The following is a 13881-nucleotide window of genomic DNA, read 5'->3' as shown; positions in this document are numbered from 1 at the left end:
TTGAGAACCGACCGCTTGGTATTCCGAAGGAATAGATAACGTTACATTTCGAATTTCCATTCGTTTTACGATTCCGAGATAAAGAAGAATCGTTGAATGTAATGAAAATATTCTTCAGCATATACGAACTTCTCACAAGGAAAATTCTATTTCCTCTGTGGTTCCTTAATTTCACTACATAAATGGACAATTAATGTGTATTTCGATTTTGTTGAATGTAATGAAAATATTCTTCAGGATATACGAACTTCTCATAAGGAAAATTCTATTTCCTCTGTGGTTCCTTAATTTCACTACATAAATGGACAATTAACGTGTATTTCGATTTTCAAATATTTACATTCTCAAGTATTCAAATACACGATATCTCATTGTCTCGATGTATCGAGTTTCCCAGAACGCGAATCAACCGTAGGCACAGCCTAAGCGTAAAGAACGTATCGAGATAGAAACGAATATTCGATGTAGGTAAAAATCCAACTAATAAACAGAATGGATCCTATGCGTAAATAACGGAGAATGCGGCATCTACGGTACGAATCATTTCTCAGAAGTCTCGTAAGTACGTGTAACATGGACCACGGTTGGAAACGTGTTGGTGGTTGAAACGTAGGTAAGCATCGATCCCCTGTCGCGAGGAAAGGAACGGGAAAGAATGGGTCCTGAAAGCTTTTTTCAATTGAGTGATCCACCACCCATGGTTTACACGTTGAATCACGTGGCGTGCTCATCGATTTCGCGGAGAAACACTTTCGAAGAGAAACTTCCTCTTGGGAAGAATCGAAGTTACAAAGTAATCTTTTCGTCAGAGATTCGCCAGCCACGTTCCCGCGCACCACTGAAACTCGTGAAACTCGGATTAACGAAGGCTAATTGATACACATTAATTTGGTGTCGTTGCAAAAACGACGAATACCAGATTCGGGGCTCGTTAAGCGGTGTTCAGAGCTACGTAAATCAGAATTATCGCAAATCGACGGTCGGTTCAATGCGCAATTAATCATCAGCAACGCCGATATCAAGGCGAAATTTCGCAAGCGCGCCCCATCCAGCTGGCGGCTACAATCAACACGATTCAGTCGACGAGAATTTATTGGACGCCGAGGACAGAAATTCGTTGGAAACCGCGACGATTCGTGAGCCACGAAGGGGATACAATTTTATTCCATGCGCGCTCATTCTCAAGCTTCGCATCTCACGAGATTGCTTGCGCGAGAACGAATCGATCCGATAGAACCGACGTTAACCCGATATTTTGGCAACGACGTTCGCAACTTTGAACGTACGCGAGCGTGATAGCTAAATTTTTCAGTTAATTCGAACGATTTCCTGCTGCCATACCGACAACCTTCAAAGAACGTGCTTTAACGACGTCTGCCAGCGGGCGTTAATGCGTTCTAACGGTGGTCGTAGTGACACGGAAAGTGTTACTCGTTCGATGGAACTTCACGATAGCATCGCGTAAAAATCCTGTTGCTTATCGTGCACATATATCTACGTGTATTTTATACATCGGCGGCAAACGTCACGCGTAAACAGTAATTTTCAGAAGCTTTCCCCTATGACGGGAATATCGTTCCGACGAGAGTCGAAACAAGGATACCTTTTTCTATCGGAATAATTCACTTCGCTACGAGACCTGACCACGTTTAAGCGCAAGGAATGTACAAGAGGAACATGATACGAGGAAGGTGTAGATGAAATTTGGAACCTTTCGCTGAAATTTAGCGTGGAAAAGATATTCGCTAAAAGAATAGCAGATCCAGCGTGAGAAATATAGGGAAATTGTTTAACATGGGGTACGACGTGCATTCGAGTCGACACGTACTTTTACATTATTTATATTTTGTCGATCGTAGTATGTAAATTTAAATATCACGAAAATCTTAATTTTATTTCCTGGATATAACTTACATTTCATATGTCAAAAAGCAAGACAATTATTTGCTAGCACACAGCATTGTACGGAACGAAAAATGGATCCGAAGTGAACGTGTTGACACACTAGTACTTTTCGCCTTTTTATTTCTCGTAAAATGCATAAGGTGCAAACTGCTTAGATTATACTAAGTGGTAACTGTAACTTGGATGTAGGAACGTCGGTGTAGGAAACATTTTTCGGGAAGCGAACTTTTGTATTCTCTGGATCTTCCATAGATGAACGACTCAGGGAATCTCTCGTTGGTTCTTTTCAGAATTTTTAGAGCATGTTGCAGCCAAGTGGCACAATCCTCTTCCATTCTTTGGCCAGGTGATTTTAAATTTCGTTTCCTCGTATCGCTCGACTCGTGTGAAATTCGTGAAATTCTCTTCGAACTTCGTAGAACAAACGATCGAACGATTTCAAAGATCACCCAAGATCGAGTAACGTTTCTCTTCGAGTCTTAATTTCGACGAATCAATTTCATCGAAGATCCAATCGTTCTACGACTACGTGACACAAATCGGACGAGAGAAATTGCAAAAATCATATAAATTTCAATCCTTATTGAGGTAGAACACGGATATAGCTCTTTCTAGAAAGAAAATATAAAAGTATAAAAAGAAGTATACTTGTTTGTCTAGCTTTCACGAATTCCTTTTCTCTTTCCCTCTCATCTTGCGTAAATATATAAAGTCTCGATCGATTAATCGTTTCCTAGATAACTTGGATCAACGATCAGGTTCTGCAGAAAATCAAAATACGCTTTAATTTAATACCTTAGAAATTGAATCTCGCGATTTGTTTGGGAACGTCATGGCTGAGATACGAGATTTTGGATAACGTATACGAAGGATATACGATGTCAACAAATTCTCTTGCAGGGAAATAGCTTCCCTGCCATAAATTAGCCTCTGTGCTCGTTAACCCGAAGCACAATGCCCCGAGACAGTGAACGCCACCAGAGTGCGCTTTCTCTTCGAATAAATTCGAAGTTTCGTCGTAACGGACTGCTTGAGCAACTCGTTTAAAAGAAACCCCTTTCCTATCTACGCCAGTTTGATTACCACAACAATACGGAAGTTCTTTTTCGACTAGAAACAAGCCAAGTTAATCACGACACCGATACCACGAAACTTGGACTCAATCGATCTTCACCGCACTCGGCGAGAAAACACTTACGAATTCTCTTCGTAATCGTGCCGCGAACCAGCTACAATGGCCGAAGAATCTTTAATCATCCCCGTACAATGCCTCTCAGAGTGCTTCGTTTAAATAAACGATCGTTATCGATTCGATGGATTGTCACGATCGAAACAACTGTAATTAGGTCACCCTGTGGTATTACAATCATAGACACAACGTCGTATGCTTGTTCCGCTAATTAGATTCTCGATCATTTACGTGACGATGATGGTCTACTGCAACGAACGACGTCTTGAAGCTTCGAAATAATCAACGATTCCCGAATAATAAATTGACGCGCGAATAAAATTATTTCTCGACGAGAATTAATTAGAAAGTTGGAAAGTAATCGAAAAGTGTAATTGTTTTGAAATTGCCGCGTCCACCAAACGCAATTGGAAAGTTCCTGTTAACACGTCGAAACGAACGCGAAAGGTCCTTAATCGATTATTCGCTCGCATGACCGCAGTTCTGGAAACGTTTCACAATGCTTGTTTCTCATTGTTAGACGACTCGTGATAAGTAGGAATTTCGAGAGACGCCAGGATAGAGAGGAATCGAAAAAGCATTTAATCACGGTGTTCGCGTATCGAAATGGACATGCTTTTTTCACGGTGAAACCATTGAAAGATGGATGTTGCGATCGCGTGTTTCGTACCGTACTACCGAATCAAATTATCTCGAAATAGGATCGTAGCTGAATTACGGGACTACGTAATCCGCGGTGAGTCAGGGTGCTGGACTTCGAGTGAAATCGCGGTTTCGTCGGTGGTCAGGTACGCCATATCGTGTTCCTCGTCGTTAACGCCTTTGTTAACGAGCTGGAGGATTTTATTTCTCTGCCGTGAAAATTCTTCTCTTTATTTTCCCACCTTCCTTCGGATCTTTTCTCGTTCTCGGAGATTTTCTCCTTCTCTCGTCCGTTTTCTTCGTCTTAATCGCTTAGCAGGTCGATTAATTAACCGCGTAAGAAATAATTAAAAGATAAGAAAAAAAAAACGGAGAAAAACTATGGCGGTGGCTCGCGACGCAGATGAATCGCAACTGAAAGCTTCGCTAATGAATTACAAAGTCACTTTATATTTTTTTCTAATTAATGAACGCCATCTATTAAGCGCCGGAACATCGATGAATTGCTTTGTTTCGCCGCCCTTCGCTCCTCATCGTCCTGTGTTACGCGCCCTTCGCTTCTCCCCTCTTTTCGATTCGCTACGAATGGCCCTCCACGGTTATTGTTCAGGTGAGAAATTGAAACGAACAAACGGTAGCGCCGGAGGTCGTTCGAAACGATACTCGTGGTTACCACTTAATTCATTGTACCCGAGCTCGTTTTGTGTTCAAAGTCAGCTGCACAACGAATCGACGTTCGCAACCTCTCAGAAAAGTATTTGGGTAGTTACCGTAGAAAACGTTGATTGATATATTTTATATATGTAACGTCATCGTATTTTCATCCTATGAAAATTCATGCTACGTTTACGTTGAGATTTATTTGTCAAATATATTTGTGATCATCGTGTATGTTTTCAATGAATATCTAATTGTCTGGTTTCAAAATGCATGAGCGCGGTCAAAATAGCCGTGTCTCGTTACAGCGCTAACAATATTTTCAAATGTTTCATACGACACACATAATATATTCATATAAGGTTTTTTACAAATATCAAAATATTTTACGCGATCCAGCAAGAACAAGTTATAATTCATCGGTTTCGTTCTTAGACAAAATAGACGCTTGTTGGATTTTATTGAATTTTTATTAAAAACAATGGTTCGTCGTTTTATCCGTCGCTCTCCGATTTGCTCCGTCGCTCGAGCAGAATGAGCAAAAACGATAGGATAAAGAGGCTTTCGTTAAGTCGTATTAAACGCAGCTCGTATTTTTCGACTAATATCTCGCGTCACTCTTCATAACCGTAATTTACGAGCAGCTGGGAGTTTAAGTAACCATAGAAATATGGCCTTTCCACGGTTTCTATCTCGTAATCCGACACATGGACCTTCTAACCAATCTGCATGGACGGCATCTCACCCATAAGGATAAAAAATCACAGTGGTTCGTGAAATAAACGGATCCAAGTCGACCGTAGATCTCGAAGGAAAAGGTCCCCGAAATCGATCCACGCTCGAAGCTTCGTCCGCAAAATAGCCGCAACGATTTGTCGTGGCGATTGCTCGGAATAAATTTCCCAAGCGATCGCGACGCTTTTCGAAATTTATCTCCGCCACTGCATAGATTTATTTGCGAAAGAAGGGCGGCGTGCACACGCCGCTACCGCCAACGAAAACGTTGCGTCACGCAGCTAAATAATCCCACCGGCGGACCAAACAAATAATTCTATCTTGCGAAACTTGTCCGCTCGAATGGGACTCGTTCAACGCTACTCATGCGAACTTACGTATTTATTGCTATTAGCAGTAAAACGTAATAACCACCCGGCAAGAAACCGTCGCTCGAGTGATTACTGAAGAGATGAGACGAAGAATTCGCGGCTGAAGGAAGGTATTTATCGAAGAATTCGTTATTCGTCGTGAAAAACCAACGAAAGTCCGGTCGAAGAATGCGAGTTCTCCGTGGTTCCTTTCACGCAGCTTCGTCCTTGGATGAGAACGCAGGATTCTCGCGGGATGCTCGCGTATCGTAAGCCAGCTTCGAAGAGTCCGCCTTTCGTATCTCGTTCTTGCTCGTCCCGTTTCTGCAGATCATCTCATTGGAAGTGGCTGGTACGCTGATTACTTCTGTCAGTTGCATCGCTGTGGCGAATCGCAACGCCTGAAAGCAGAATCGAGAGATCGTCAGCGCTCTGCGAAACTTGCAAAGCTATTCAGCGGTATGCACACAGGGGACTCACGTGTGCTCAATCGTGTTTCGTTGATGAGATCAAGCTATTGACGTACGCCGCGTGAAACAGTGTTGGTTGGACAAAGAGAAGGGAGTGCAAACAGGTCGGTGCACGCGCGTAGGGCAAAGGGTGTCGACTACAATGGTCGTTGAATCACTCGGGAGTTGAGATCTTCCTTCGCGGTATGACGCCGAAGGGAATTTGAATTGCCAAGCGTGAATTAGGAGATGACGAGAGTTTGACGCGTTCGGTGTTCCTCTTTGTTGCTTTTTTTCAACTTTTTAACTTTTGTTATCTAATTGCTATTATTACTCTTAAAAGAAGCAATATCTTGTAGCCTTGTAAAGTGTTAAACGAGAAACGAGGAAGATGGAAAAATGCGAGTAAAAGTTAGTGCTACGTAAAACAATTACGAAGAGAATTCGATAACTTCACAAGGTTCTTAGGATAATTCTTTTGTGAGAGATGGAAAGTTACAACCTTCGCAGACTCGCAAAGGATCTGATGCAATTAGTTTCTTGGGCCGATAGAAACGCGTTCGAGGCGAATTCATTAAAAAATTGTATTTTTCGCAGTTTCTTCAAGGCAGTACTTAACTACAGGAAAATCCGCGCAACTAGCACCATTTTCAATCCTCGTAAATTACGAATCCTGACTACGAGTAGATAACGTTGTTTTATGTTATCAACTAACCTTGTTCCAGTTTAGACAGACTTTCTGCGCACCGCTTAGCCTCGCTGTTTATTGCTTATTTTTATCTCTTCGTTTTTCACCGTTTCCGTTTAACTGTCCGATATAACTTTCCTTAGTCGATGTTTCCGCGTTCGAATCGTTTAACCACGTTCTTCTCTATGGAAATCGGCCACGAATATTAAATACAGCTCGTTCTAACAATGAATTTCTTACACGTCGAAAAAATACATTGCAAATACATTTGTATTAGGTTGTCCAAAAAGTTTCTTTCCTTTCATAAGGAAATAATGGGCATAATGTTTTTTGTTTTATATTAATTTATTGAATTATGCACGAACGTAATGATAGAAATAGAACGAAATGGATCATACCTAATTCAATAAAATAATATAAAACAGAAATTGTTGTTTATCTATTATCACCTTGTGAAAAGAAAGAAATTTTTCGGACAACCTAATAGTATTTTGAACGAGTGAACGACCATGTGTATTCTAATTTTTATCTGTTATATTCGGCTGCAAAAGATTAGTGCCGATTGAGCGATCTCATGTAAAATCGCTGTATCCCATTGAAACGCTTTGGTCGATGTGAATTCAACGATGTGATTCAGTGGACAATTAAAAGTAATTTCAAATCGAAAAGTTATCAAAAAGGTTTTGCTATCCTGTCGAGCGATAGTAAGTTTTTTATGAATTGGTTGGATAGGATTGAACGTTCGTACTTTCCATCTATCTCGCATTTAAATATACATATTAATGTTTTTATTGAAAGAGCCACGCCATTTCTATTGATCAAAGCCCAACTTTTCTGTGTAGTCGCTAAATTTGATGTTTATTTGAAAGTAGTATTTTCTCGTGTAATATTTTACTAAAGTTTATTCTAAATAACCAGCAACCACACCATTTAACAGGATATATCGGTAGTTGAAAGTGCCATAAATTTTTCGAACAACCCAGCACAACGACCAAAAGTTCGATCTCGTGGAAATACAATGTAGCACATAGAAAAAGCACAGCGGGAATAGAAATTGCATCCATCGAGGTGAATTTTTGATCCACTGAAAACCAATTTCCAGAGTAGATAAGTAAACCACGAACATAAAACAGGAAAGTAAAATCGAAAGTATCTGCAAGTAACGCAAATCGTTCGTACCGATAAAACATATGCGCTTTTAACGAAGCGCAACTCGAAAATGCTGAACGAACAGACGCGATTTCGCGATATACAACTTCAGTGCAATTTGTTGCAATGTCTACGAGTTATAGATACGCAATCGTCGAACGATGCAGCTTCGTCGTCGAAGTTGAAAAGCGATTCGCACGGGACCGATTCCTGGACAATTCGATTAGTTTCTGCGCCATCAGTCGCGCTACAGCCAGCCACGTGACTTATTACAAGATTAAAAGTAGCCGAAGGGCGAAAAAACTTGTCCAATTGCGAGGCTGTCCGTCGTTCGCGCAAACAGGACCCTCTAATTCGCCGCCATCCCGCTTTTTCCGCACTCTCGAAACGACATTTATTTCCGAACTTCATCCCCATTCAATTACGCGTTTCATCCTAGTCGTTTACGGAGAGTTTCGTCGCGCTCGCTTTCCACGAAAATTGAACGGAAATTCGCCAGTGGACATTCGGCTGCAATTCGTTGCTACGTCCTCGTTAAGAACGTCGAGGACGTGTATATTGCATTGTTGATGACAACGTTATATGAGACTTTAGGCGAAATGAAATTAGAAAGAGTGAAAAAAAAAAAAAAAAAATAACGGTACACGATTAAAACGTGGAAAACCCAGGAAAAAATACATTTTTAACAAACACCTATTTACTATTCCATTTTACTTTGAGAATAAGCAAGATTGAACAACGGAATTTATTTTTTAAGAATTAACAATCGATATAAATACTCTGGTGATCAAAGGTTTTGCGATCGCCTGTAAATTATGAAATTCCGCGCTACTCAAATTTTACGAAATGAGATATTTTTCGTCAGAACTTTGTTACTTCGATAAGGAACAGTAAAAAATTGTTTAAATTAAAAAAGAATCGCTTTCTAAAGTACGAGCAGCGAGTGAAGTTTTTGGTTCGACGGGAGTTCGACTAAGTTTAAGCATAGCGGAATAAAGACGGGCACTGTAGAGAATCGCTCGAGTTTGATGGTTTAGGAACAAGCGCCAAACTTCTGTCTCGAAAGACAAACGACCGGGAGGAAACATTGCACCGATGTTTGAAATCATTTCGGTGAAAAATCGAATAATCATACACTTGTTCGATTCACTCAATTACTCTAGTCTTTCCGCCTAATTCGGAACTATCGAGCCAATCTTGTCGATTCATTGGCGTGCATAATCGTTTGCCAAATGATGTGAACTATTGTGCCCTTATATTCTTATTAATTCAATTGTTTCGTTAATTGTAATTTTCTTTAAATTTTTACGCTCCACAAAATATTAATATGTCAAAGGGTAAAAACGTAATGTCCAGTTTTCTCATCCCATTCTATCAAAAGTTAACAATGAGTTTGGCAAAAGTTTGCTAAGAAAATTCTATAGAAAGTAAGAAGATGAAGAAAGAACGCGTGTGTAGTGAATTCTCGAGTTCACCGTAAAATTTGCCCCAGTATTCGGTATTCGTCGAGACTGCTGTAAACATTTAACGAAGCCATTGGCAGTTGTCCAATTCCGCGGAAGTTGACTTTCGTTGGCTGAATGCGGTTACTGTGCGGTTATAACTTAAAAGTCATTACCTTTCGTCTATCCCTGTGGGCAGAATACAGGATCCAGATAATGTAGCACACCATTATTATGGCCGGTATGCTGACACCAGCTATGGTGGACGCTTCCCGTAAGAGTGCATGATGCACAGCGAGTAGCATGATTGCTAGCACAGCTCCACCGGCGACGTATCTTCCGGTCCGACGCCGTTCCTCCTATCGACAAATAGCAAATATTCAGACGATGTTATAATTAGACTGCGAATTTTTATGGAAACTCATATTTTTACGAAAATAACCAAGAAAATGAAACCTAAGCAAACACTTGCTTCAGCTGCTAAGAGTTTGTAATATAACGTGCGTTGTACTTTGAATATTTCACGTATCTCCGAATCTCGTATGCATTCTATGTATATCTGCAAACTTTTCATAAATTCATAAAAATCCGCTGACTATTTATGATTCTTCCCACGACTGTAGGTATACGTCATATTTAAATAGCGATCGCTTGAACACCTGCTACAACGAAACGTTAAAATATTACTGGACTATGGTTATTTATAATAAACGAATAAGCACGACCTGGCTTCAGTATGTAAGATATAATAATATCCATAATGTGTACATTAATATTAATTAACCATAATGTGTACAATATGGTTCGCTATTACAAGTCAATATTAGAGAACAATTCTTTCTGCTTGAGATTCTGTGATGGATAAGATTCTTGTAAGCGACGTTTTGCTGCACTTTGTCCAAAGATTCTTTCATTAGTCTTTCGCATGTCTCGCATGAAACTTTCGCGATGGTTCGTTTAGAAACGTCCCGATGTAGAATGGATGATGATAAGATCGGTAACAGGAAGATATACATGAACAATATTCTGCAAGATTCTGAAGGAAAGATACTGGCTTCGATACTGACAGTAAATATATGAACGCTGGTTGATGAAATGGGAACAGATAAAAGCAGAGCAAGTACGTTTCTGGAAATGTAGTTGTAAAAAGAACTGGTCTCTTAAAACAAAATCAAATATTAAAGTAGTATTGTCCAATTAACGCGCTCGCTGTTACTGACGCAACCGGCAAATTTTTGAGTCGATGCATTTTAATTAACAGATTTAGGAAAACAAGCAAAATGGTAAATAGTGATGTAGAAACAATTGGTTAAACCAAAATTATTTCTGATAAAAAATGTATACTAGTGAAGATGATATTATTTATTAAAGTAAAACTGTTCGACCTTCTATAAGAAGCATAATTAAAAGAGTTCATGATCCGTGCAAAGACTTTCTAAATTGGATTCTATATCGAGAGATATAGCGATATTTCCATGACAATAAACGTATTGATGTACAACACGCAGAATTAAAAAATACATAGATGAAGAAAGGTACGTGAGCAGCAAACGTAAGGTAAAGATTTTCTTCGGAAACTGCATGGAAGAATCCCTGATACGCTTGATTCTCAAGATTCAACGAGGTCAGAGGATGGTTCTACGAATAGAACAGGAGAAAACCACGAGTACAGGAGTTCGGACAGTCGGTATTAAATTTTGGATAGCGGCGGCCAGCGGAAGTGACAGCTCCATTTCCATTCGTGCGACGCCGATGCAATTTGACCTGTCGCGGAGCTACTTTGCATTCGGTGCGCAAATGCGTCCATCCGCACCATCACTGATATCCTGACGCGTTTTCCTATTATTATCGTATTCAAATCGAAATATCGCCGGATATATACAGTCAGCACGCTCCACCGCTGATCTATTTTGCCGTAAGTCGCGCGCAAGCGGAGGCGTGCCTTGCAGATACGCGAACGGTCGTATCACATGCGCCACCGATTCTGAAATGTGTTTTCAGCATCGAATTCCCGACCATTCTTCCCATCGTTTTATTTGTTGAATATTTATTCGTTGTACGAAGTATACTCTGACATGCGATCTCTTTCCACACAGTTTCTTTTTAATAATTTAATCCGGTTTAAAGAAACTGTTCTTTAGATGAAGAAAAAAAAAAAAAAAGGAAACGAAGAGGAATCTAAATCGATATCACTCGGCTCGCGTTTCATTAAATCTTTGTGTAAGATGGATTCGATGCACGAAATATCTCTAGTAACGTTCAAAGACGAAATTGCGCACTATTTCACTTTGGATTTTCGCATTTACTTCTTAACTGAATGAACTTTGCGTGGATTTTTCTTTTTTTTTTTTTGTAGTTTAGTCTGGTTTGAAGAATCGTTTCTATGAACAAAAACAAGCGATATAGTATAAGATGGCATATGTTGCAAATAGTTATTGGCTTAATCGTAACATTTAGCGATGTGGAAGTGACGACGTTGGTCCTGATAGAAGCCACAGCTGGTGTGAAAAAGCAGCGAAAGAAATTATTATAAATAAATTTTTAAATAGAAAGAGTTAAGCGGGAAAGTGGATAACGCGTTAATATCTGTAACTGCGTAATAAAAAATATTACATTTATACTTAACAAGTTTCCAAATTGGGTAGAAAATACCATAGGGACACGGTTTCCTATTTCATCGCAGCGTATGACCCGCTTCCGTACGTCTCATGTTATGCGAAAGCAAAGGATTAACGTTAACAATGCGACTATTCCTGTATTTTCATTTGCGAGAAGCATTCTACATGAAGCAACATGCGGAGGATAGGGAAACCAAAGCTTTACAGACTAAAAAATATTGCCACGGTTAAAATATTACGTTCTAAGAGCTTCGTTCGTGAAATTACGTTCGTGCGATATTCGCGTCTGCGGTGGAGCGTGCACTGCGTCGTTCTTCTGTAACGTACAAGTACGAATGGACTAATTTTTCATTCACGAGCGAATGTTTCAAAAAAAAAAAAAAGAAAAGTTCGTCTTATAAAATTCACATTCATAGCGTAACGTTACGAAAACCAGATGGCCGTCTAGCGAGGGAGATCTGCGTTCGAGGTTGCAGAGAAGTTTACACGGATCGTTGGAAAAGTTGAAGGGATCGAAGTAGGACGCATGGGACTGGAACAAAAGTCGAATGGAACTGTACTAAATTTCGAATAGCGAAGTTGCGGGAAAAGGTTCGTGCCCAAACACCTTTTACGAAACCTTTTCCCTCGACTCTGCTCTTTCGAAATCACCATCCCGCTAATAATCGTTTGAAAATATCGTAACTAACCGAGGTTGCAACAGTATTGAGGGTGTCCCTTGAAGAGGACTCGTTCGATCTGAGAGGCATGGTCCTGACAATGACATAAATCAGCTTCACCGACAGATTTAAATAATCCTCAGGGATAGGAAGGTCCCGCTGGATTCGAACTTTATTCTTTCGCGAACATAGATCATCGATACTCCCTCTTCGCGATTCAATCTCCAGATCGTTCTTCTCGATTCAAGCGACAACATGAATCATTGCCAGCCGAAGGACACCTTGCAGCACGACCAACACTCTCCTGCCGTGCATTTTATTATACACGGTATTTCACTTGTCTGGTATTGCAACTGGTTTCGTTTTCTTTTCTCTCTCTCTCTTTCTCTCTCCCTTCGGTCGATAATCGTCGAAAATTTTTACGCCGGTAGGTACGCCTGAAGAGATGCCAAGAATTTCGCAGCAAAATTTACGGACATACCCGTCGTTAAATTAAACGTCGCGTATTTACGACCGCTGTGGTTTAATTAGAAAGATTACGACGGTTGTAGTTTAATTGAAAAGATTACGACGAAGGGGAAGAACGCGAGTCATCGTGGAAAGTCTTCGAGTCTTTCGTCTCGATTCACCCGACATTCATAGGCTGACAGATGTAATCACTTTGAAACAACAGACTGGACTAGCAGAAATCACCACTGTTGACTTCTTGGGTCAGGTCATCCCTTCGGCTTGGTCGCACCACGAAAGAAATGGCTATATCGCGATTTACAGCGACTACTTGGACCACATTCGCCCCTTTGGTATAAAAGAAAGGATGGAAACAAAAGAGGAGAGTAACAAGGGTCTACAGTGGTTCACCAAGTTCACGATAGACGATCACGACGGACATCTCGCGTGCACTGGAAGCCGTGCGTCGATCCTCGCGTCGAACGGGATCGATGGTAGGTCGAACTGGCGCGAGAGAGCTTGGAAAATGAGAACGAAGAGGCGTTCGAAGGAAGATGTATCGGGAGAACAGTGCCAGCCGCCCATTTACAACGTTGCCCGGCACAATATAAGCCAGGCAAGCTAGCTAGCATAATAAACGAATAACACGATGGACCAACACACCCACGTACATACACGTTCCTCTCTCAAACATGGCGCGTTGCGTTGCTCGCGGAACCGATCGACGATCGACGATAACTGTCTTTGCCAAAATTAGACGTTTCTTTTCTCTGGTGCTTTGCGAACGTGCAGGTCGAATACCTTTGGTAAAATTGCTATACGAAAGAGTTTCGCGTTGCAGAAAATGAGCTTTGTACGTGTATCGTGCCCTAAATTGACGAGCGTTCCGATGAACTGCCAGAACTGTCTTTCAATTCGTTTTTACATTTTATATGTATTAATGTACGCTAA

General features: G+C 40.6%; 1 protein-coding gene across 1 annotated transcript; it reads right to left on the bottom strand.

The window, feature by feature from the left end:
• Nucleotides 1-1873: 1873 nt before the first annotated feature.
• Nucleotides 1874-13505, bottom strand: LOC100647804. The gene is made up of 3 exons (XM_012320691.3): nucleotides 12514-13505; nucleotides 9383-9565; nucleotides 1874-5879 (listed from the first exon to the last, which is right to left on the bottom strand). The coding sequence occupies exons 1-3, from the start codon at nucleotides 12571-12573 to the stop codon at nucleotides 5691-5693; spliced, it is 432 nt and encodes a 143-aa protein (XP_012176081.1). The 5' UTR covers nucleotides 12574-13505; the 3' UTR covers nucleotides 1874-5690.
• Nucleotides 13506-13881: the final 376 nt, after the last annotated feature.

This window comes from Bombus terrestris, chromosome 3, assembly GCF_910591885.1.
Source record: "Bombus terrestris chromosome 3, iyBomTerr1.2, whole genome shotgun sequence".
Lineage (NCBI taxonomy): Eukaryota > Metazoa > Arthropoda > Insecta > Hymenoptera > Apidae > Bombus > Bombus terrestris.
The sequence above is the reverse complement of the archived record's forward strand: the minus strand, read 5'-3'. Positions and strand labels throughout refer to the sequence as shown.

Coding starts and splice junctions, on each gene's coding strand:
- LOC100647804 (XM_012320691.3), bottom strand. CDS start 12,573: ATGCCTCTCAGATCGAACGAGTCCTCTTCAAGGGACACCCTCAATACT. Junction 9,566..12,513: donor TCAATACTGTTGCAACCTCG/GTTAGTTACGAT, acceptor ATTTGTCGATAG/GAGGAACGGCGTCGGACCGG. Junction 5,880..9,382: donor CCCACAGGGATAGACGAAAG/GTAATGACTTTT, acceptor TTCTGCTTTCAG/GCGTTGCGATTCGCCACAGC.